This window comes from Mizuhopecten yessoensis, unplaced genomic scaffold (genome assembly GCF_002113885.1).
Source record: "Mizuhopecten yessoensis strain PY_sf001 unplaced genomic scaffold, ASM211388v2 scaffold10429, whole genome shotgun sequence".
Lineage (NCBI taxonomy): Eukaryota > Metazoa > Mollusca > Bivalvia > Pectinida > Pectinidae > Mizuhopecten > Mizuhopecten yessoensis.
The window spans coordinates 74289-100898 of NW_018408542.1; the positions used below are offsets into that span (position 1 = coordinate 74289).

General features: G+C 37.0%; 1 protein-coding gene across 1 annotated transcript in view; it reads left to right on the top strand.

Annotated features, from left to right (window-relative positions):
- Nucleotides 1-26610, top strand: part of LOC110460547 (ubiquitin carboxyl-terminal hydrolase-like) — a 62785-nt gene that overhangs the window by 15314 nt on the left and 20861 nt on the right. Inside the window, exons 7-8 of the mRNA XM_021513512.1 lie at nucleotides 16572-16647; nucleotides 23222-23280. Of these exons, the coding sequence (XP_021369187.1) occupies nucleotides 16572-16647; nucleotides 23222-23280 (135 nt within the window). The remainder of the gene's footprint in view (nucleotides 1-16571; nucleotides 16648-23221; nucleotides 23281-26610) is intronic.

Below are 26610 nucleotides of genomic sequence, written 5' to 3' on the forward strand. Positions count from 1 at the left end.
TATACAGGTAAACATAACCACTTTGTACATGTACCTGGACCGTAATTTTCCCCCGCCTGGGGCACTTACGTAACTCGTCGGGTAAGGCCGGGGTGTGAAAATCCAGGTGAATGGGAGCTATAGGCAAACGAATGCAAATAACAAATACTATTCATTACGGTCAAACTTATCAACTCTGTGTGTCAGGCACTGGTCAGGTAAAACTCCGGACACTCATCAAATTGTTATTTACCTGTTCTGTTACCTTGGAGCCAAACCCATTCTTGACAGCCTAACGGTCGCTGTACAGAGACGTATAATAATGTATTATACCTCTGGTGAAATTGTATAATCTTGATTATTGTGATGAGAAATTACAGATATATACACAGTGTACAATATCGCACACAAGCCTTCCGTATTTTTGTCATTCCGTAATTTTGATCTACAAATGATACCAAATCGCACAGTTGTGCGGAGAGAAGCGCACAACGGGGCGAACGATTGCTAAATCGCACAGTTGTGCGCACCATGTGTGGACGGTGTGCGGACGGTGTGTGAACGATGTATGCACGGTGTGCGCACGCTATTTTTGGTGCGTTGTGCGGTACCACAACTGTAACAACATTCCAACATTGTAAATGTTACATATCTGCGCCCTGCATCCATATTTGGTCAAATATGGTATATAAAAATTGAGTCGGGAGGAGTACAAAAGAAAATTCACAGAAAAATATCAGCCGCTTAATCCTTTCTGTAAGTTAATATACTAACAAAGTACATGTACATGTGTAACTATCAATAATGATAGAAGACAGGGATACTCTAAACAGCAAGCACTGATATAATTCAAAAACGATACAGAATGACACAAACATGTTCATTGCCATGCAGGCATGTTCATGTCAAAGACTATCCAGGAGGAGTGAAGTTTTCCAAGCCTGATAAGGCCACAGGCTGAAATGGACACTTCCTAATGGAAAACCATCTGGCCTTTTTAGCCCACCATCATCTGATGGTGGGCTATTCAAATCACCCTACGTCCGTGGTCCGTCGTCTGTCCATCTTCCCCCGTGACCGTCCTTAAACAATTATTGTTATCGGTATTTCTCAAGAAGTACCAGAGGGATCTTTCTCAAATTTTAAGTGTAGGTTCCCCTTGGTCCTTAGCTGTGCAGGGCACCTTATGAGACTGATCGGATAAACAACATGGCTGACAGGTAGCCATCTTGGATTTTGATAGTGAAAGTTTGTTATCGCTATTTCTCGAGAAGTACCAGAGGGATCTTTCCCACATTTTAAGTGTAGGTTCCCCTTGGGCCTTAGCTGTGCAGGGCAACTTTTGAGGCTGATCGGATAAACAACATGGCTAACAGGTAGCCATCTTGGATTTTGATATTGAAAGTTTGTTATCGCTATTTCTCAGGAAGTACGGGAGGATCTTTCTCACATTTTATATGTAGCTTCCCCTTGTTCCCTTGTTGTTTAGCAGTGCCTGACATGGACAGTCGCTTGCTCGCCAATGGCGGTTAAAGTCTTGCTCAAGTTACTAAAAGTTGTCAAAATTGAGGTAGACACTGGCCCAACAAAAATAGTTTGAGCTGCTGTTGAAAAATTAATGAATAAAAGAAATTATAGTCCCTTCCACATTAAGTGGGAGGGCAGTACATTTTTCAGTTGTCATTACTTCGATTTGAATCGAACTGTCCGTGATTTTCTATATAAAAACTGCCAGGGTGTCTTCTTTGAGGTGCAAGTTTTATGTATTTCTTTTTGGGCAAACTCACTTTGAATGTTGGCTTTCATACACTTCAGTATTAAGTTCAGATCAAAAGTTACCTCAAGATGCATTTACTGTTAACATGACTCGATCAAACAGATAAGAGGAAAGAAGAGAAAAGATCGAACTGACAAAGAACTAATGAAGATGGTACAATGGTGGGCGCCAAGATCCCTCTGGGATCTCTTGTTTCCTAAAAGTTTATACTCATAAGGTTTTTTACCAAATTAGAATGTACATTATTAAATTGTTTCAATAATACTCAATGACCACTTTGAAAAGACAAAACAAAGTTTTAGATTTGATATTAATTAATGATGACAAATACAAAATATGTTCAACCTCACCTCTGATACCATCTTCGCTAGCCAAGTGTTCGCTTCGTATACACTCCACTTATCCTTGGCGGATATAGCCGTGTTTTCATAATTCCCTCCACTGCCACCTAGCGGATATACCAAGTAATCGCTCTTCTCCCAAAAAGCTTTTCACCAATCAGAATGACCGTTACATACACACTCCATCGGCGTGTTGACAAAAGCACGTGTATTTCAAGGCATAGTATAAATGACAGAGCAATACTGAAACAATCCAAAGGCAGCACACATATTTTCCTGGGTCATCATTTACATGTGGCACGTAGTCAAGGATTTCCACCAACTGATTTAAAACTCTAGAAGTTTTCCCAAAGATCGTGCGCCTATTTTTTGAGGGCAAAACACTCTGACATAAACGACAACGTGCTTCCGTACAGGGCGTCGCCATTACTGTTTTCATTCGTCAACACGCTATATATAAGACGCGATTTCATTGGATGCGAGTGACTGGCACAGCGCGAAAATTTGAAGGCTCGGTAAACATGGCTATATCCACCAAGGGTAAGTGGAGTGTATACGAAGCGAACACTTGGCTAGCGAAGATGCTCTGTTACATAAAATTTGTAATGATGTTGACATAACTCCAATATTTTTCCTTTAATACAATTGGGGGGGATTGAGACCCGATGTCTCTATAAAGAAGTCAGTTCCATGGAAGCAGTAGAGATCCTGTGGTATTCAAAAGTTCTTGTCAAAATGGCAGATACCGAGGATGAACAACAATACCGCTGGTTCCTGTACAAAACTGTTATCTGCAATATATAATTATACAACCAGTGTTTTGACATGTTTTGACCCAAAGAATGCCATGCTTGCAGCTAAGGTATAATGACAGAATAAAAAAGCTCTAAAACCCATAAATAGATATCTACGTGTATGTTGTTACATAGATTTGTATGTTATTGTTGTTTATAGATGTGGGGAATTCAGGCTAGTAAGAGTTTACTAGTGAGGATAAGTTATCTCCCTTAGACCGTTGTGATGTTGTATATGGTATGTGAATATATAAAAAGTTTATATTTTTACTGTGTATGAGAACCAACAATGTTCATGTGTGAAATTTAATATACAGATACCATATCTTAATCATGTCTCCCCTTCAAATAAAGGGGACATATGATTTAAGTACGGGTTCTTCTAATTATTATTTCTTGTCTGTCCATAACTTTTAAACTGTTAAAGATATCTTGATGAAACTTTAAGTGTACCTGCTTCACTCACAAATGATGTGCAGTGTACTGTTCATAGGTCACTGGGACCTTCACTTCAAGGTAAAAGGTCAAATAAGTGCATACTTCCTGTAACATCTTGTCTGGGGCATAACTTTGAAACCGGTGGGGAAAAAAAAGAAAAATCGTATTTGGTTTGAGACTCCATTTTTTGCCATTTACAAATCTGTGTCTACACAACAAAACCTAGCTTTTCATGTAGTCTATTTTTGTACTCAGCACATGTGTAAATATTGTGAAAAATCCAGTCGAACAACCTATGCTTTAACGTGAGTATTTCTGTTACCGAGTAGGTGATATTTAATTTAAGACAGGTTTAAAGAAAAAAACTACTACTTGCGTGGGTCAAATTTTGGGTCACAAATCTTTTTTTTTTTGTATTTTTTGACTTTTTTTGATTTGGTAACCATGGTTTTCACAAGTCACAAATCTGGGGAAATCACTTTTTGAAGAAGAAAAATCATGCTTCTATAAGAAGTTGTGCAGGATGAATCTGCTATCCATGTTTATCCGAGACATGCCCTTTATTTTTAGGATCAAGCCATTTCTACGGTACTCTGCTACCTATGCATGCATCACCCACAGAAGGTGTGCAGTGCACTGGAATTAGGTCACTGTGACCTTCATCTCAAGGTCAAAGGTCAAATAAGTGCAACATTTTCAGTAAATTCTTGTCCGGCCTGTACATTTTAAACCGTTAAAGATATCCTGATAAAACTTAAAGTATACCTGCATCAACCACAGAAGATGTGCAGTGCACTATAATTATGTCTTGTGCTTCACTATATACAGAGTTATGGCCCTTTGTTTAATTTGAATACCAAAGTTTGTCCGGAGCATAAGTTCCATGTTATTTCACCTACGTTGACCAAAATTACCATATTTATGTATCTTGGAGAGGCAGAATTTCTCGCCCTAAAATCGGGTTTTATGCCCCAATATATATAGAGTTATGGCCCTTTATATTTTTTTAATACCGAAGTTTGTCCACTGCATAACTTCCATGTTATTTCAGCTACGTTGACCTAACTTGCTATAGTTTTGATGTATCTTGGGAAGTAGGAGTGTCGCATTCTAAATTCGGCCTGTACCCCACTATATAAAGAGATATGGCCCTTTGTTAGTTTTTGATACCGAAATTTGTCTATTGGTTAATAAGGGGAGACATGTTTTTGTTCACAAAAACAAAAATTTGAGTTGTAACTTTGAAATTGTTACTGTACTTCCATGTCATAACATATTAATTTGTTTATGCATTTCACATTTAAACGGTAGGTAGTTTTTCTGACAACCTTATTATTTACATGGATAGAATTGAGTCTTTTTGGTTTGTTGAATTATAGTTGCTGATATAAAATTACCTCCATTATGTTCCATTTTTATACGACCGTCAAATTTGATGGTAGTATTATGGTATGGCGTTGTCCGTCCATCCGGCCAGGGTATACTTTGTTTGTCCGGCGATCTTCTCCTACATTTTTCGACCGATCTCTTTGAAACTTGGTATACATGATAATCATGATATGAAGTTGCGTCTCCCTTAAAAGAAAATTGATTCGACAATTTTTCCAAAAGTTATTGCCCTTTGTTCATTTCAGTATTTGAATTTTGTCCGGAGATCTCCTCCTACATTTTTCGACCGATCTCTTTGAAACTTGGTATACATGATAATCAAGATATGAAGTTGCGTCTCCCTTAAAAGAAAATTGATTCGACAATTTTTCCAAAAGTTATTGCCCTTTGTTCATTTCAGTATTTGAATTTGTTCCGGAGATCCCCTCCTACATTTTTCGACCGATCTCTTTGAAACTTGGTATACATGATAAACATGATATGACGTTGTGTCTCCCTTAAAAGAATTTTGATTCAACAACTTTTCCAAAAGTAATTGCCCTTTATTCATTTCAGTATTTGATTTTTGTCCGGAAATCTCCTACATTTTTCAACGGATCTCTTTTAAACTTGGTATTCTTTATAATCATGATATGAAGTTGTGTCTCTCTTAAAAGAATTTTGATTCAACGATTTTTGCAAAATTTATTGCCTTTTGTCCATTTCAGTATTTGATTTTTTTGTCTGAAGATTTTCTCCTACTTTTTATAGCATATCAGCTAACCACTCTTAGAATGATTCAGATCTTATTTCAATGTAAGAAAGTATATAATACTATATGGCATTCAACGGGCATATTTTGTTCCGCCCCACGGTACTCTTGCGAAGCATTCAATTGATGTTTTGTCAGTAGTTGTAAGGACATAAACCTTTATAATTATGTTAACAGGAACATGATGTGCTATTTCATAATTCAATGATAAAGCTGTTCTTTATAAAATGATGCACAATTAACTCTAAACATGAGGTGTATTGTTCTTGTCTAGAATGTTGTAACTACAAGGGAAAAGGTAACACTCCATACTTTAAAACAAATGACCACCACATACATGTATTATGACTCCTGGCTTTTGACTTCTTCAAAAGGTCAAATAGTCATGGTCGCTGTTACTATAGGTAAAACATGTGTTTTGAAGTAAATTACATAAAATTTCCTTGGTCCAAACATATGGAAACTTTACACCAGGCTTTGATACACAAACCTTGTGCTGGAGACTGCTTCCAAGGTCAAATATCATTAGGTCAATCAAGCTAAAACATTCCTTACCTGCCTTCATAATCAGAGCACTTGTATTTAATTGCTATTTAGGTCTAAAGGTAAAGGTTGCTTATACTAATATGAATAGAAATCTGTTTGGTTATTTTGAAGAAGTCGTTACAGTTTTCAACATATTTGACCCCTGTGACCTTGAACATAATGCAAGGTCATTAATTTGAACAGACTTTGTAGCCATTCATCCCAGCATGTTACTAGCTAAATATAAACACCCTATGCATCTTGGTTATTCAGAAGAAGTTGTTTTAAAGGTTTTAAACATATTTGACTCCGGCCCTGTGACCTTGAATATTAAGGTCATTCATTTGAACACACTTGGTAGCCCTTCATCCCAGCATGCTACTGGCCAAATATCATCACCCTAGGCCTCTTGGTTATTCAGAAGAAGTTGTAAAAAGGTTTTAAACATATTTGACCTCTGTGACCTTGAAAATGATTGAAGGTCATTCATTTGAACAAACTTGGTAGCCCTTCATTCCAGCATGTTACTGGCCAAACATCATCACCCTAGGCCTTTTGATCTAGAAAGGTCCAGGGTAATGATATTTGGCCAGAAGCATGCTGGTATGAAAGGCTATAAAGCTTGTTCAACTTAATGTCCTTGTTTGACTTTCAAGGTCAAATGTGTCACATGTTTAAATCTTTTAATAGATTCTTTTGAATCAAACACTGGTATTTTGCCTCTAGCTGTATTTTAGTCAACTTTTAAGATTACAAGTGTAAGATTAATACCAGGTGAGCGATTCAGGCCCATTCAGCCTCTTGTTTGTTTTAATAGGTTAAAAAATCAGGCCACAGTTGTTTTAAATAGAAAGTTAATTCCACACGATGTCCTCGGTTCTTTTAATTCTCTCTGACATAAGACTTCATACAAGAATTTAAATTGTTAAATCCAGTATACTCCCTCAGCCTAATTCAACCATCAGGGTGATACAGCACCTTGTTTGTTGTTATATTTATCTTGGAATGCATTAGAGCTTCCAAAATTTTATCCATAAAAACTGGCAGTACTTCCAAAAAATAAACTAATATTTGACAATTACAGGTACATTGTGTACGTAGAATTCCCATTTCATGACCAGCAGAGTTCCTGTGATACAGTCGTCAATCAGCTTATACTTACTAACTGAAAGCAGTAGAATGCTCTGAAAGTCAAGCTATTTTACTGGAGTTGGGGCATTCTATCACACCATGATTACAATATGTTATAAGTGTAAATGACAGTATTCAAAAAATATTGTTTAAGGTGGCTCCACACTTTCGCAATTAACCAGCAAAATTCGTTGAAACTTTCATATAATGGTTATGCAACTATGTAGAGTGATTTTATGAAAATCTAAACATTCCGATAGTTTGGGGACTTTCTTGAAAAAAACACAAAAAATTGAATTTTCGTCAATTTTAATATTTTTCGAATTTTGTTTGTGTGTGACATTGTTCGGAACAATAACAACAATAATGAAATGAAAAGAAGCATTTCTAATTAACCCTACAAATATTTTATTTATCGCAAAATATGTAACACATGTTACACAAAGTGTTTTTTATTGAATTTGTACGGATAAAAGTGATTATCTACAAGCTAAAAGCAAACAGGACACAAAGATCTATACATATAGATTGGGAAATTGAACAAAATATACACAATGGCTTTATAATTAATTTATTTTACATTTTACAATCACTTCGATCCGGGTGCAGTTATCTTCCTTGAAAAAAATCGGAACTTTTTGCAGAGGGGTGACATTTACACAATGACAGTTGTCTCTGTTTACATATAACAAAAATTATGGAAATAAATCAAAAATGTGATATCAAAATTATCAATTTATTGTTCTTTAATTTGGAACCAAATTACCTTCAGTCATGTACACTTTGGACATCATTCCACAGTCCGCTAACTCACGGTATATTTATAATTACATGTCAGGTACATATGTGACCAGAGGCTATCGCATGGTATGCCGTTCTCACGTGCACTCACACATGCATTTCATAGGTATCTTGATATTTTAAGAAAGAAAAAAATTCACAGAGTAAGAAGACTACATTTGTAAAGACGATTTAATCGACAGAGCGAAACTCCTTCAACAGCGAAAACCGTAACGACCTCGAGCTTATGAACTCATGTTGCACATGTGAGGTCGGTACGTCCGCATTCCATGCGTTTCCTATATGTCCTTCTTGAGGTCGTTTGGTCTCATGTCACTGTCTGCCCGTGAGTCTGTTTATGTCTATGAATTTGAAAGCTTTATTCCTGAAGTACGTGTGTTTATACATTTCCCGGTAAAATTTTGATATCGGGTGTTGACATATCATCGGCAAGCACGTGTACTATTGTTTACCAGGGGCCTGTTCGTTTATGCGGAGCAACCGGTTTGACCGTTTATAAATGTAACAATTTCAGGTATAAATCCTGGCGGACCTGCAAATGTGTATGCAGGCCTTGCAAGGCTTTCTCAAGGCTCGCCTGAAAGCAGCATCAGATTACTAAGTCCGACCTTTTTTAATAAACGAACAACAGTGGTCCGATCGGTTTGACCGTTTAAACGAAAACGGCCCAGGTGTTACAATAACTTGCACTACGATACTTTTTCCGGAAGTACGTCACAAAAATGGACGCTGATGACGATGTGTGGAGCCACCTTAACAAATGGCACTTTTTAATTGTCTGACCTAATTACACATGTGCAGCTAATAAACTAATTATACGTTATAATAAAGACAACTTCTCCTGTGTTTTTGTTAATATGTCTAATAAAAACACTGCTATTTTTTATAGCAAAATTATTTAAATGCACCGAGCTAAAATTTGAATAAAACTTTTTAAAAAATCCTATCTTTGGTTGAATAATCAATAGTCTAGGTTTTAAATTACATTGGTTCCTGATTCAAATACGCATTTGCTGCAAACTTACATTTGCAGAGACAGCTGATATGCTAAATCTGCTGAGTCGTTCAAATATTTAAATTTAGCCAGACAGTGTTTAAAAGGATAATAAAAAACGGACTACCTATGTCTGTTTTAAATTACTTTTTGGCCATAACCTGTCCCCCAGGATAACACCATCGACAAATTGCTTTCTAACATTTTTTGGGAGGGGATAACTCAGTTCTGTTTTTACTTTGACTGTAGTTCCCCAGATTTTACTTGGACTGTGTAGTTCCCCTGATTTTACTTGGACTGTGTAGTTATAGCCTGATTTTACTTTGAGTGTGTAGTTACCCTGATTTTACTTGGACTTTGGACTGTGTAGTTATAGCCTGATTTTACTTTGACTGTGTAGTTATCGCCTGTTTTTTCTTTGACTGTGTAGTTATAGCCTAATTTTACTTTGACTGTATAGTTCCCCTGATTTTTCTTTGACTGTGTAGTTACCCTGTTTTTACTTTGACTGTATAGATCCCCTGATTTTTCTTTGACTGTGTAGTTATAGCCTTATTTTTCTTTGACTGTAGTTATAGCCTGATTTTATTTTGACTGTATAGTTCCCCTGATTTTTCTTTGACTGTGTAGTTATAGCCTAATTTTACTTTGACTGTATAGTTCCCCTGATTTTTCTTTGACTGTGTAGTTACCCTGCTTTTACTTTGACTGTGTAGTTATCGCCTGATTTTACTTTGACTGTTTAGTTATAGCCTGATTTTACTTTGAGTGTGTAGTTACCCTGATTTTACTTTGACTGTGTAGTTATAGCCTGGTTTTACTTTGACTGTGTAGTTATAGCCTGGTTTTACTTTGATTTTGTAGTTATAGCCTGATTTTACTTTGACTGTGTAGTTATAGCCTGATTTTACTTTGACTGTGTAGTTATAGCCTGATTTTACTTTGACTGTATAGTTCCCCTGATTTTTCTTTGACTGTGTAGTTACCCTGGTTTTACTTTGACTGTGTAGTTATAGCCTGATTTTACTTTTACTGTGTAGTTCCCCTGATTTTACTTTGACTGTGTAAAAGCCTGATTTTACTTTGACTGTGTAGTTATTCTGATTATACTTTGACTGTGTAGTTATAGCCTGATTTTACTTTGACTGTGTAGTTACCCTGATTTTATTTTGACTGTGTAGTTATAGCCTGATTTTACTTTGAATGTGTTGTTAGCCTGATTTTACTTTGACTGTTTAATTATAGCCTGATTTTACTTTGACTGTGTAATTATCCTGATTTTACTTTGACTGTTTAGTTATAGCCTGATTTTACTTTGGCTGTGTAGTTATAGCCTGATTTTACTTTGACTGTGTTGTTAGCCTGATTTTACTTTGACTGTTTTGTTATAGCCTGATTTTACTTTGACTAAGTTGTTATAGCCTGATTTTACTTTGACTGTTTAGTTAAAGCCTGATTTTACTTTGACTGTGTAGTTATAGCCTGATTTTACTTTGACTGTTTAGTTATAGCCTGATTTTCCTTTGACTGTTTAGTTATAGCCTGATTTTACTTTGGCTGTGTAGTTATAGCCTGATTTTACTTTGACTGTGTTGTTAGCCTGATTTTACTTTGACTGTTTAATTATAGCCTGATTTTACTTTGACTGTTTAGTTATAGCCTGATTTTACTTTGACTGTGTAGTTACCCTGATTTTACTTTGACTGTGTAGTTATAGCCTTATTTTACTTTGACGGTGTTGTTAGCCTGATTTTACTTTGACTGTGTAGTTATAGCCTGATTTTACTTTGACTGTGTTGTTACCCTGATTTTACTTGGACTAAGTTGTTATAGCCTGATTTAACTTTGACTGTGTAGTTATAGCTTGATTTTAATTTGACTGTAGTTACCCTGATTTTACTTTGACTGTGTAGTTATAGCCTGTTTTTACTTTGACTGTGTAGTTACCCTGATTTTACTTTGACTGTGTTGTTAGCCTGATTTTACTTTGACTGTTTTGTTATAGCCTGATTTTACTTTGACTAAGTTGTTATAGCCTGATTTTACTTTGAATGTTTAGTTAAAGCCTGATTTTACTTTGACTGTGTAGTTATAGCCTGTTTTTACTTTGACTGTGTAGTTACCCTGATTTTACTTTGACTGTGTAGTTATAGCCTGTTTTTACTTTGACTGTGTAGTTACCCTGATTTTACTTGGACTAAGTTGTTATAGCCTGATTTAGCTTTGACTGTAGTTATAGCCTGATTTTATTTTGACTGTGTAGTTATAGCCTGATTTTACTTTGACTGTGTTGTTACCCTGATTTTACTTGGACTAGGTTGTTATAGCCTGATTTTACTTTGACTGTGTAGTTATAGCCTGATTTTCCTTTGACTGTGTAGTTACCCTGATTTTACTTTGACTGTGTTGTTAGCCTGATTTTACTTTGACTGTTTTGTTATAGCCTGATTTTACTTTGACTAAGTTGTTATAGCCTGATTTTACTTTGACTGTTTAGTTATAGCCTGATTTTACTTTGACTAAGTTGTTATAGCCTGATTTTACTTTGACTGTGTAGTTCCCCTGATTTTACTTTGACTGTGTAGTTATAGCCTGATTTTACTTGGACTGTGTAGTTACCCTGATTTTACTTTGACTGTGTAGTTACCCCACTTTTACTTTGACTGTGTAGTTATAGCCTGATTTTACTTTGACTGTGTAGTTACCCTGATTTTACTTTGACTGTGTAGTTATAGCCTGATTTTACTTTGACTGTGTAGTTATAGCCTGCTTTTACTTTGACTGTGTAGTTACCCTGATTTTACTTTGACTGTGTAGTTACAGCCTGATTTTACTTGGACTGTGTAGTTACCCTGATTTTACTTTGACTGTGTAGTTATAGCCTGATTTTACTTTGACGGTGTTGTTAGCCTGATTTTACTTTGACTGTGTTGTTAGCCTGATTTTACTTTGACTGTGTAGTTACCCTGATTTTATTTTGACTGTAGTTAGCCTGATTTTATTTTGACTGTGTAGTTATAGCCTGATTTTACTTTGACTGTGTGGTTATAAGCCTGATTTTACTTTGACTGTGTAGTTACCCTGATTTTACTTTGACTGTGTAGTTATAGCTTGATCTTACTTGGACTGTGTAGTTCCCCTGATTTTACTTCGACTGTATAGTTATAGCCTGATTCTACTTTGACTGTGTAGTTACCCTGATTTTACTTTGACTGTGTAGTTATAAGCCTGATTTTACTTTGACTGTGTAGTTATAAGCCTGATTTTACTTTGACTGTGTAGTTGCCCTGATTTTACTTTGACTGTGTAGTTATAGCTTGATCTTACTTGGACTGTGTAGTTCCCCTGATTTTACTTCGACTGTATAGTTATAGCCTGATTCTACTTTGACTGTGTAGTTACCCTGATTTTATTTTGACTGTAGGTAGCCTGATTTTATTTTGACTGTGTAGTTATAGCATGATTTTACTTTGACTGTGTGGTTATAAGCCTGATTTTACTTTGACTGTGTAGTTCCCCTGATTTTATTTTGACTGTGTAGTTATAGCCTGATTTTTCTTGGACTGTGTAGTTACCCTGATTTTACTTTGACTGTGTAGTTAAAGCCTGATTTTACTTTGACTGTGTAGTTACCCTGATTTTACTTTGAATGTGTAGTTATAGCCTGATTTTACTTTGACGGTGTTGTTAGCCTGATTTTACTTTGACTGTGTAGTTATAGCCTGATTCTACTTTGACTGTGTAGTTATAGCCTGATTCTACTTTGACTGTGTAGTTATAGCCTGATTCTACTTTGACTGTGTAGTTCCCCTGATTTTACTTTGACTGTGTAGTTACCCTGATTTTACTTTGACTGTGTAGTTATAGCCTGATTTTACTTTGACTGTGTAATTATCCTGATTTTACTTTGACTGTGTAGTTATAGCCTGATTTTACTTTGACTGTGTAGTTATAAGCCTGATTTTACTTTGACTGTGTAGTTACCCTGATTTAACTTGGACTGTGTTGTTGCCTGATTTTACTGAAATTAAACTGATGATGTTATAAATGATATAATTTCAAAAACAGGTTGAGTTTGTAAGTCAGAGGTAAGAATTTGAGTATATATCCAATAGTACAAACTCCCTGGATTTTACAAGGTTTTACAGTTAGACAAATATTGATTTTCTCACTTGTTGTGTTTCCCCATCATTGTGCTCCAGTAAGCAAGGTCTCCCAGAGGTAGGCTAGGTTTGTAGGTCACAAGCTGAAGTACTTTGACACTTCCCCTAATGTCTATTTAGTTACAGTACAATCTTTGTAGAACCTCATGTGTCACTTTTGGTTTCCAAATTAATTCTGAACTAGAGAACAAAATGGGACACTAAAGGTTAATCCAAAGAGTGTGTATTTCCCTGTAGAATGCGAAACTATAGCTTTGGTTGGTGAATTCTGTTTCAAAGACAGCATATTTCTTTCCTCAATCTTTGAAAATAGAAAATCCTTTTTAGCACACCTGCCCAAAGGGCAAGTGAGCTTATGCCATGGTGCATCGTTCGTCCATCCGTCGTCCGTCTGTCTGTCCGGTGTCAACTTTTTACTTTAAACAACTTCTTTTCAGTAACCAAAAGGCCTAGGATGATGATTTTTGGCCAGTAGCATGATGGAATGAGGGGCTACCAAGTTTGGTCAAATGAATTACCTTCATCCATTTTCAAGGTCACCGGCGTCAAATATGTTATAATCTTTGAACAACTTCTTCTGAATAACCAAGAAGCCTAGGATGATGATATTTTGCCAGTAAGATGCTTGGATGAAGGGCTACAAAGTTTGTTCAAATGAAAAACCTTTACTTATAATCAAGGTCACAGGGGTCAAATATGTTTAAAACCTTTAAACAACTTCTTAATAACCAAAAGGCCTAGGATGTTGATATTTTGTCAGTAGCATGTTGGGATGAATGACTACCAAGTTTGTTCAAACAAATGACCTTCACCCATTTTCAAGATCACAGGGGTAAAATATGTTTTAAACCTTTAAACAACTTCTTCTGATTACCCCAGAAACCCTGGCTTTTACTGACAAAAAAGTAATCTGACTACCCCAGAAACCCTGGCTTTAACTGACAAAACCATACTCTGATTACTCTAAAAACCCTCACTCTAAATAAGTAAACATGCACAACTAGGAACCACAGAGTGGAACGAACCTAACTTGTCAACTATGTGAAGAAGGGCTACCAAGTTTGTTCAAATGAATGACCTTGACCAACTTTCATGGTTACACGGATCAAATGTCTTAAAATCTTCAAACAACTTCTTCTCAATAACCAAAAGGCCCAGGGCACTGATATTTGGCTTGTAGCATGCATGGATGAAGGGCTACCAAGTTTGTTCAAATGAATGACCTTGACCAACTTTCATGGTTACACGGATCAAATGTCTTAAAATCTTCAAACAACTTCTTCTGAATAACCAAAAGGCCCAGGGTACTGAAATTGGGCCTGTAGCATGCTGGGATGAAGGGCTACCAAGTTTGTTCAAATTAATGACCTTGACCAACTTTCAAGGTCACTGGGGTTAAATGTCATAAAATCAAGATAACTTTTTAGGTCACCTGAGACAAAGTCTCAAGTGACCTATTGCGAGCGCCTTTTATCCGTCGTGCGTCCGTAATCAATTTACATTTTCGACTTCTTCTCCAAAACCCCTGAACCAGTTTCAATGAAATTCTGCAGGGACCTTCCATGGACAAAGGTCAACAAAAAGAGTTGCCGGTTTAGTCCTACGCCCCCAGGGGCCTGAGGGGCGGGGCCAAAAAGGGTCGAATTGACTAAAATTTCAAAAATCTTCTTTTCAAGACCCAGATATGATAGAATCAAATACTCTTCATAGATGGAAGGGTCTTAAGGTTTATGAGCCTAGGGTCTCACGTTTACCCCCGTGGGAAGGAGGTGGGGGGGGGGGGGCAAAATTTATTATGGTTTATAATGGCAAATGATACTTTGAATATTACATGTTAATAACTTGATTGGAATTATAACGTTGAGTTGACAGTTTGATACTTTGAAAATTTTGAGCCAGCCTTACCCCCAAGGGCTGTAGGATGGGGCTCAAGGGAGTCAGTGTCCTAAAATTTCTTCATTTTCCTTGTTTAGAATCAGAGGTGCTAGTTTCAAATCCTTTTTAGTCTAAAATCTGTATGCTTGATATTGAATAAGGTGGTTTTATTGTTTTTTGTCACTTTGAAAAATATTTCTGTTCATGTTAAAAACGAAATCAACTCTCTGTATAAATATATCAGGTGACCGTTAAGGCCCATGGGCCTCTTGTTTGTCGGTAAAAGCCAGGGTTTCTTGGGTAATCAGGTTACTTTTTTGTCAGTAAAAGCCAGCGTTTCTGGGTTTATCAGGTTACTTTTTTGTCAGTAAAAGCCAGGGTTTCTGGGGTTATCAGATTACATTTTTAGCTCACCTGGCCTGAAGGTGAGCTTTTTACTTTAAACAACTTCTTCTCAGTAACCAAAAGGCCTAGGGTGATGATATGTGGCCAGAAGCATGCTTGCATGAAGGGCTACCAAATTTGTTCAAATAAATGACCTTCATCAATTTTAAAGGTCACAGGGGTCAAATATGTTAAAAATCTTTAAACAACTTTTTCTGAAAAACCAAGAGGCATAGGGTGATAATATTTGGCCAGTAACACACATGCTGGGATGAAGGGCTGCCAGGATTTTTCAACTAAATGACCTTGACTTATATTCAAGGTCACAGGGGTCAAATATGTTAAAAAAAATTAAACAACTTTTTCTGAATAACGGAGAGGCCTAGGGTGATGATAGTTGGCCATGCAGTAACATGCTGGGATGAAGGGCTATAAAGTTTGTTCAAATAAATGACCTTCATCTTTTTTCAAGGTCACAGAGTCAAATATGTTCTCAACCTTTAAACAACTTCTTCTGAATAACCAAGAGGCCTAGGATACTGCCAGTAACATGCTGGGATGAAGGACTACCAAGTTCAAATGAATGACCATGACATATATATTTTAAGGTCACAGGGGTCAAATATGTTTAAAACCATTGAATAACTTCTTAATAAGCAAAAGGCCAAGGGTGATGATATTTGGCCATTAACATGCTGGGATGAAGGACTTCCAAGTGAATGACCTTCGCCCATATTCAAGGTCACAGTGGTCAATATATGTTTAAATCTTTAAATGATTTGTTCTGTATAACCAAAAGTTCCAGGGTAATGATATTTTTCCAGAAGCATGCTGGGTTGGAAGACTATAAACTCTGTTCAACCTAATATTATGATGTCCTTGTTCGACATTCAAGGTCACAGGTGTCATATGTTTAAATCTTTTAATAGGTTCTTTGAATGAAACACTGATATTTTGCCTGTAGCTGTATTTTAGTCCACTTTTAAGATTACAAGTGTGAGATTAATACCAGGTGAGCGATGCAGGTCCATTGGGCCTCTTGTTGTCAGGTTAAGCCAGGGTTTCTGGGGTTATCAGATTACTTTTTTTGTCAGTAAATGCCAGGGTTTCTGGGGTTATCAGATTACTTTTTTTGTCAGTAAAAGCCAGGGTTTCTCTGTAATCTCCTTCTTTTTGTTCATTGATGTCAACGTTTTTGGTATAAACCACTGTTCTGTTTTTCATTTCAGGCTCCTTCTGCAGATGAAAAAGTCAATACACATTTTGTGGCCTTTGTATGCAAAGACGGTAAACTGTATGAAATGAGTAAGTACATTCAGCCTGAATCTGTCTGGTTAACCATTCGTTTCTGTCAACACTCTAAATTTAATTTCTAAGGTCAAATGTGCAAGAAATGGACTCAAATTACAATCATTGCTAAGATTAACTTAAAACAGAACACAAATCATCTATTATTTGATTGAAAAGACGTTTTGTTGATTAAGTCTTGATTGAGGTACAAACCAGGTTGTTAACTGGGTAATCATTTTGCTTTCAACTACAGCAAAATGTCTTTGGGTAACCAAAGTCGTAACCAATAGTAACATAATGACAAAAAGACTGACTACATACAAACAAGAGAATTCTAATTAACTCTACAGTATATATGTGTCCTCCGCAGACCTACTTGCGGTGACCATCAGTCCTTCTGTGTGATAATCCGTTTATTAAGAAAGGATAGTTGTACCCGTATTACTAGTCTGAATACAATTTACAATCTACTACTGTACACAATCTTGTTTTATGTAAATTTATCAAGAGTACAATAGCAACTGTCTTCTGTGTAACTTCAAGTATCTTCACTCAGTTGCTGGTTGCAAATAGTGCATAGTACTGATTAAATTTAGTTTGTATCGCTGTTTTTAATTAAGAATAAGATATATAAATGAAGACTTGGTTCATGAACTAATATGATGATCAAATTCTCTGAATTTAATACTTAATGCAGTGAATATTGATTAATAAATTTTAGTAGAAATGCAGCTGAAACACTTCATATGTATGTATTGACACAGATAATGTTGCCCAGAATATAGCTGTACATATATATTTATTATATGCATGAACATTTCTCGCAATCACATTGGTCGGATCAGATACACGTGACCAGTCCTCAAAAACTCATGTAGACTGGTTATCCGGTGAATATCGATTTCTAAATATAGCCTACATGGAAATTCCCGGAACCTGTCGTAGCGCATGCGCAATTAGACCGGAACGCGATCTGTCAGACGACATTAGAAGATGGCTGCTGGCGAACGTTTCTCCTCCGTTAGGAAAATTACCAAAACTATTCGAGGATAAAGATGCTGTTAACATAAAAAGGCCATTGAACACGCAGTGGATGTCCTCCGTGCTTATCTTAAGAAAAAGAATCTAGACGATACCCTTGAAAGCTACAATGATGAAATGTTGTATTCAAACCTGGCTAAATTTTACACGGAGGCTCGCATACAAAAATCAGAACCTTTAGTTTTGTTTCGTTTTATTTTATTGTTGAAGCATATAATAAAACAGTTATGGGCTTTTGTGCTGGTAAATATGATGTGATATGAACCTGAAAGAGTGATATTTGAAGGTCACAGGGGTGTTCAAAACCACAAATATATTTTAAGTTATATTTAAGCCTATACCTTGATCAAGATTCTAGAGAAACATTTCCATGCTAAATGGTGTGACCGAATTTACAGAAATAGAATGTTTCATGTTTGCTTACCTGTTTTCTGACCCCATTTCTGTTCAGATATTGTCTCTTTATCAGACTTGGTCCTTGAAAAAGACCATTGACCTTGTAACCCTCGAGATAAGGGTCAGCTTAGGGGCCGTTACCAATGTATTCGTACATAGTATACAATATTCCTTTGTATGAAATCCAAGGGATGATGGAACAGAAATGCTATTTTTCCTACAAAGATATTTATAATTCTGGTAATACATGATGTCTAATGGGAGAACTTACTGATCAATGGGAGACTATTCTGGGACTATCATATAACACATCCTTCTACCTCTGTCTTGATTTGGGTAAAATCTTGGCTAGCACAGGTAAATAAAGGGGGTAAAATAAAAAAAACACGAGTAAAATAAAAAAAAATAAAAGTCCAACGATTAAAATTAAACATCTAGGGGTAACATAATAATCCAGGAGTACTTTAATTTGTTATGGGAGTACAATGAAACACGTACTAAGGTTAGTTTGATTCACTTGTATTTCAATCATACTGTACAATGAAACACGTACTAAGGTTAGTTTGATTCACTTGTATTTCAATAATGATGTACAATACAACACGTACTAAGGGTAGTTTGATTCACTTGTATTTAAATCATGATGTACAATAAAGCACGTACTTCGGGTACATTGATTCGCTGATCATGTTGTACAATAAAACACGTACTTGGGGTACATTGATTCGCTGATCATGTTGTACAATAAAACAAACGTTTCGTAAAACAAGGGTAAACCAAAACACCCACTTGATGTTGGTGGCATCGAACAAATAGGATTAATCGTGTGTTAAGTAACAGAAACGTCACTTTTGTGGTATTTTCATGAGTAAGTGCATTTTATGCCGTACTGCGACTTCTTCTGAAGAACTGTAGGACCTAGGGTCATGATATTTGGTCAGTAGGTACCTGGGATGGAGTGCTATAAAGTTTCCTCATTAAAATGACCTTTACCTACTTTCAAGGTCACAGCGGTCAAATATGTTAAAAATTTCAAAAAACAATATCCTAAGAACCATTGAACTAGAGTCATGATACTTGGGTATGTTATGTAGACCAGCAGTGCGAATATTTTTCTCAATTACAGTAATGAGGTCAAAGGTTAACTTTAAATGCTAGTCGTGGGTCAAATGTCAACTTTGGTTAAAAACTTTAACAATCTTCTTCTCAAGTTCCATAAGGCCCAGGGTCATAATATTTGGCCAGTAGGTACCTGGGATGGAGTGCTATAAAGTTTCCTCATTAAAATGATCTTGACCTACTTTCAAGGTCACAGCGGTTAAATATGTTAAAAATTTCAAACAACAATATCCTAAGAACCATTTGAACTAGAGTTATGATACTTGGGTATTTTATGTAAACCAGCAGTGCAAATATTTTTTCAGTTAGAGTTATGAGGTCAAAGGTCAACTTTAAGTGCTAGTTTGGGGTCAAATGTCAACTTTGGTTAAAAGCTTTAACAGTCTTCTTCTCAAGTTCCATAAGGCCCAGGGTCATGATATTTGGCCACAGTAAGTACCTGGGATGTGGTGCTATAAAGTTTCCTCATTAAAATGACCTAGACCTGCTTTGAAGGTCACAGGGGTCAAATATGTTAAAAATTTCAAACAACAATATCCTAAGAACCATTTGAACTAGAGTCATGATACTTGGGTATGTTATGAAGACCAGCAGTTTGAATATTTTTCTCAGTGACAGTTATGAGGTCAAAGGTCAACTATAAATGCTAGTCGGGGGTCAAATGTCAACTTTGGTTAAAAGCTTTAACGATCTCCTTCTCAAGTTCCATTAGGCCTAGGGTCATGATATTTAGCCAGTAGGTACCTGGGATGAAGTTCTATAAAGTTTCCTCATTAAAATTACCTTGACCTACTTTCAAGGTCACAGGGGTCAAATATGTTAAAAACTTCAAACAACAATATCCTAAGAACCATTTGGACTAGTCATGATACTTAGGTTTGTTATGTAGACCAGCTGTGTGAATTGTTTTCTTCATTACAGTAATGAGGTCACAGGTCAACTTTAAGTGCAAATTGGGATTCAAATGTTAACTTTGGTTAAAAGCTTTGAAATTAAAATTTTAAGTTTCAAACAACAATATCTTCAGAACCTTCAGAACCGTTTAAGAGATGTTAAAATGTCTTGTTTTCTAGTTACCAAATGGTCTTAAGTTACCTATATATCTGTTGCATGTAACAAAAGAAACAGGTGAGCGATACAGGCCCTCTGGGCCTCTTGTTACGATTCAGACTACGGTAGCCGACGGCTACTTACGTCACGGGTGAAGGCTCTGACCGAGCTCAGGTAAGATTGACTGGTGTGGGTTGCTACACTGCCGATAAGGTAAGCCTGTCGCGGACGAGAGCGTGGCCGGTCGGCAGACATAAAAGAACCTGACAGTACAAAAGAAATTCATAAACTAAATGATTTTCCGTAAAACTAAACGGTGAGCCGCGAGAAGACAACGCTCCACCAAAACGGAACACTGTTCCTTGAAATGTAAACACTGTTCCTTGAAAAGGAAACATGCAGTTATAAAACAAACACTGTTCCGTGAAAAGTAAACATGCAGTTATAAAACAAACACTGTTCCATGGAAAGTAAACATGCAGTTATAAAACAAACGCTTATTTTCAAAACTAAACACAAGACTTCGAAGAATAAACAGTGGTTTAAAGAATAAACAGTGTACCGTGAAATATCAACGGTAATTCAAAAAATAAACATAAAAAGAGAAAAAATAAACGTTTTTTGAAAAAAAAATGGAAAAAAATGGAAAAAAAGGAACGGTAAGGGTCCACCAGTGTAGGTCAGTATGACCTTACTGTGACAAATGCTTTGACCTTTGACCTTAACTTTTGAACGTTTATGCAGGGCATATCTTCTATACTATTTCACCTGAAGTAGCCAGTTTTGGTGTACAAGGACATCTTGGGATGGCGGAGTACAAGAATTAGGTCACTGTGATGTATGACTTGACCTTTGTTGTTTACTTTTGAAAAAGTTTGACATAAGTGTACTGTTTGTTAAATACAGAAATCATTACCAGAGGGGGACTATGGATTGCCTTGCAATACTTTGCCTTGTTTTAATAATATTATATTGGCTTACTATGCATAGTTTTAACCGCCTTTGATCTAAACATCAGGTAGAAGATATAGTTTGTCAAGATATGGTGTCCTTGAATATTTAAAAGTAGATGTAGGGCCTTGTTAAGGTTATCTTGTTTATTGTTATAGCCTCAGTTATGTGTCGCATGATCATTTTGTCTTGGCGGTCAGAATTTCGTCAGGATATGTCAGGCTTGTAGATAGTAATGGCACGATATTTGTGTATTGTAAGTGATTATTTCGAGCATATTTCCTGAGAATGGCCCAGGTGTGTTGTACTTTGTACTACTTTCAGTAAACCTCAAGACAAGTGCACAAAGGAAGCCTTTCACTTCCTGCTTTAAAATGTAGATCAAAATTACGATGCACATCAAAGGGTTAAATTGGCCACAATTTGTACAATTTTTTTCTTCATACCAATGACGATATACTAGATTCAAATACTGTTTATGGATAGAGAGATCCTAAGATGCTTTATGAGGGAGTAGATTTTACTCTAGTTTATACCTACAGGAAATAAGACTTATTTGTCTGCTTCTTTAATATTTTCTTTAGGAAACAATTTAAACGTTATTTTAAGTTTTTTCATGGGATGGTAATTTGTGGGTATGAAAATTGAGACCCTGACAAACTGGTGAAATAGGTTAAACAAAAACTTTAACCACTTTTTTCTGAAAGCCACCGGCATGTTGTGATTCCATAAAAATCAACAATTAAAACGAATACACTGGCAGATTAGAGAACACCTGGACAGGCTTTGTCTTTTTCCTTTTTTCAAAGATGAGGGTGCTCCTTTTGTTATCATGATGTCCGTCTGTCTGTTTGTCCATTACCACTCGGAGATTATCTCAGGAACCAGGAGGCTAAATTTTCTGTAATTTCACATGGTTATTCATTGTGATACAGTTATGCAATAGGGGTTTTAAAAAATCCTAATTTCAAGGTAAATGTCGCCGATACTAAAAATAGAACAGGTGATATTCTGTCAAAATCACATTGTAATTATGGCCGTGTTTACATAGTGGACACCAGCTTATTTTTCAGATAAAATACCAAACAAACACAAATTTCTTTTAGTGTTTTGCTTTATATAATAATGCAATTACTTTTCAGGTTTTAAAGCTTTAAAATCACAGGTGGCATAAATAAATATGGCTATATCTTCTGTTCTATTAACACAATTTTGTTCAAACTTTTAATTTTGAGGCAGTGTGGCAAATGGCACAGATAGCCTATGTGAATAACGCCATGACCTACTTCCCAAAGTCCAAGATGCATGGTCAATGTAGCTATTGCTTGGTTCTTAAATGGGGTATATGTAGTAAGTCACACATGTACAATAGGGCCCTCGCTGACCTGTCAGTGTTATAGTCTTGTTGCTCAATTCACTTTTTAAAAAAAAAGAATTAAATTGCATTACAGTTTCATTACAACTCGGACGAACTGTGAGACCCGGGGGTCGGTTGTTAAATATCCAACACCATAAGTAAAAAGCATATTCTGCTTTTAATTTAGCATCTTGTAAATCTGTAATATTGCCTGCAGCTGGTTGCCATTTTGAGATGCTTATTATACAAGATCAAATGGTATCATCTTAGTTCAATCGTGTGTAAAATCTAATTTGTATTTTATAGAAACTGTAAATTTTTAAATAATCCAAAACAACTCCACGTTTAGTCTGCACAATGAGTCAGATAATACAATGATTCCCCATAAAACAAAGTGGAAGTGAATTGGTAACATCAAATGATGCTTATGAATATTTTGAACTGATAATAGATATCGGGTTCAATCTATTGAAAGGTTTGTGTCCTGTGTTCATGTCAAACATAGTATGAGGAACAATACTATCAATCTTACAAGAGTATGTGTACATCGTTATTAGCAGTTAGAAATTATCTTTGTTGCATGTGGTTGGGGGAGTTATGTACACCTTTATCAGTTTATGAAAAGTCAACAATTAAACAAAAACAAAAAACATGTTTTTGCTTTTGTTTTCAAAGATGGAAGCAATCCTAGCCCAACATTCCATGGAGATACCACACCTGATACACTGTTACAGGTAAGTTAATTTACCATTATTATACCACACCTGATACACTGTTACAGGTAAGTCAATTCACCATTGTGATACCACACCAGGTACAAAGTTACAGGTAAGTCATTTCACCATTGTGATACCACACCTGATACACTGTTACAGGTAAGTCATTTCACCATTGTTATACCACACCAGATACACTGTTATGGGTAAGTCATTTTACCATTGTGATACCACTCCAGATACACTGTTATGGGTAAGTCATTTTACCATTGTGATACCACACCAGATACACTGTTACAGGTAAGTCATTTTACCATTGTGATACCACACCTGATACACTGTGTTAGAGGTAATAATATATGCAATTGCTTAGCATGAAGATTTGAAAACAAATATGCTGGCAAGATTGGCCCAGAGGACTGGCCATGTCCTTGAGACTTTTTCTGCCATACTACTTTCATAAAAGATCTTTTGCCATGATTGCTTCAATATCCAGATGAGTAATACAGGCCCTCTTTGCATTATTGCTATTACAATTCCAATAAAAGGTTGACCGGTAAGTCACTGAGGTGAATAGTATAACACGACCTTGAGATCCTTCCCATAGACCGACACACAAAACTGGCAACTTTTCCCTGTCATTGTGGCACGTTCAGACTGCAAATTATGAATATTTTAGGTTGTGTTTTACACTGGAAAGTCATATAACATCTAAGAAAAATAAAATACCCTGTACTTTTATTTGTCATTAAATTTTCCCAATCATTGTATTTTCCAATTCACAGAAGTGACCCTGTTCCCTGCTGGGGGTTTTCAGGAAATGAGTGGGGGCACCCTTATAAGAAATGTTGTTTGGAGTACAGTGTGAGTTATGTGGTGTTTGGAGTACAGTGTGGTTCTGATGTTGTTTGGAGTACATTGTGGTTCTTGTGTTGTTTGGAGTACATTGTGGTTCTTGTGTTGTTTGGAGTACAGTGTGGTTCTTATGTTGTTTGGAGTACATTGTGGTTCTTATGTTGTTTGGGGTACAGTGTGAGTTATGTGGTGATTGGAGTACAGTGTGGTTCTGATGTTGTTTGGAGTACATTGTGGTTCTTATGCTGTTTGGAGTACAGTGTGGTTCTGGTGGTGTTTGGAGTACAGTGTGGTTCTGGTGTCGTTTGGAGTACAGTGTGGTTCTGATGTTGTTTGGGTGTACAGTGTGGTTCTGATGTTGTTTGGAGTACAGTGTGGTTCTGGTGTCGTTTGGAGTACAGTGTCGTTCTGGTGATGTTTTGAGTACAGTGTGGTTCTGATGTTGTTTTGAGTACAGTGTGATTCTGGTGTTGTTTGGAGTACAGTGTGGTTCTGGTGATGTTTGGAGTACAGTGTGGGTCTGGTGATGTTTGGAGTACAGTGTGGGTCTGGTGATGTTTTGAGTACAGTGTGGTTCTGATGTTGTTTGGAGTACAGTGTGGTTCTGGTGTCGTTTGGAGTACAGTGTGGTTCTGGTGATGTTTTGAGTACAGTGTGGTTCTGATGTTGTTTTGAGTACAGTGTGATTCTGGTGTTGTTTGGAGTACAGTGTGGTTCTGGTGATGTTTGGAGTACAGTGTGGGTCTGGTGATGTTTGGAGTACAGTGTGGGTCTGGTGATGTTTTGAGTACAGTGTGGTTCTGATGTTGTTTGGAGTACAGTGTGGTTCTGGTGTCGTTTGGAGTACAGTGTGGTTCTGGTGATGTTTTGAGTACAGTGTGGTTCTGATGTTGTTTTGAGTACAGTGTGATTCTGGTGTTGTTTGGAGTACAGTGTGGTTCTGGTGATGTTTGGAGTACAGTGTGGGTCTGGTGATGTTTGGAGTACAGTGTGGGTCTGGTGATGTTTTGAGTACAGTGTGGTTCTGATGTTGTTTGGAGTACAGTGTGGTTCTGGTGTTGTTTGGAGTACAGTGTGGTTCTGGTGTCGTTTGGAGTACAGTGTGGTTCTGGTGATGTTTTGAGTACAGTGTGGTTCTGATGTTGTTTGGAGTACAGTGTGGTTCTGGTGTTGTTTGGAGTACAGTGTGGTTCTGGTGTCGTTTGGAGTACAGTGTGGTTCTGGTGATGTTTTGAGTACAGTGTGGTTCTGATGTTGTTTGGAGTACAGTGTGGTTCTGGTGTTGTTTGGAGTACAGTGTGGTTCTGGTGTCGTTTGGAGTACAGTGTGGTTCTGGTGATGTTTTGAGTACAGTGTGGTTCTGATGTTGTTTGGAGTACAGTGTGGTTCTGGTGTTGTTTGGAGTACAGTGTGGTTCTGGTGTCGTTTGGAGTACAGTGTCGTTCTGGTGATGTTTTGAGTACAGTGTGGTTCTGATGTTGTTTGGAGTACAGTGTGGTTCTGGTGTTGTTTGGAGTACAGTGTGGTTCTGGTGATGTTTGGAGTACAGTGTGGTTCTGGTGTTGTTTGGAGTACAGTGTGGTTCTGGTGTCGTTTGGAGTACAGTGTGGTTCTGGTGATGTTTTGAGTACAGTGTGGTTCTGATGTTGTTTGGAGTACAGTGTGGTTCTGGTGTTGTTTGGAGTACAGTGTGGTTCTGGTGTCGTTTGGAGTACAGTGTGGTTCTGGTGATGTTTTGAGTACAGTGTGGTTCTGATGTTGTTTGGAGTACAGTGTGGTTCTGGTGTTGTTTGGAGTACAGTGTGGTTCTGGTGTCGTTTGGAGTACAGTGTGGTTCTGGTGATGTTTTGAGTACAGTGTGGTTCTGATGTTGTTTGGAGTACAGTGTGGTTCTGGTGTTGTTTGGAGTACAGTGTGGTTCTGGTGTCGTTTGGAGTACAGTGTCGTTCTGGTGATGTTTTGAGTACAGTGTGGTTCTGATGTTGTTTGGAGTACAGTGTGGTTCTGGTGTTGTTTGGAGTACAGTGTGGTTCTGGTGATGTTTGGAGTACAGTGTGGTTCTGGTGTTGTTTGGAGTACAGTGTGGTTCTGGTGTCGTTTGGAGTACAGTGTGGTTCTGGTGATGTTTTGAGTACAGTGTGGTTCTGGTGTTGTTTGGAGTACAGTGTGGTTCTGGTGTCGTTTGGAGTACAGTGTGGTTCTGGTGATGTTTTGAGTACAGTGTGGTTCTGATGTTGTTTGGAGTACAGTGTGGTTCTGGTGTTGTTTGGAGTACAGTGTGGTTCTGGTGTCGTTTGGAGTACAGTGTGGTTCTGGTGATGTTTTGAGTACAGTGTGGTTCTGATGTTGTTTGGAGTACAGTGTGGTTCTGGTGTTGTTTGGAGTACAGTGTGGTTCTGGTGTCGTTTGGAGTACAGTGTGGTTCTGGTGATGTTTTGAGTACAGTGTGGTTCTGATGTTGTTTGGAGTACAGTGTGGTTCTGGTGTTGTTTG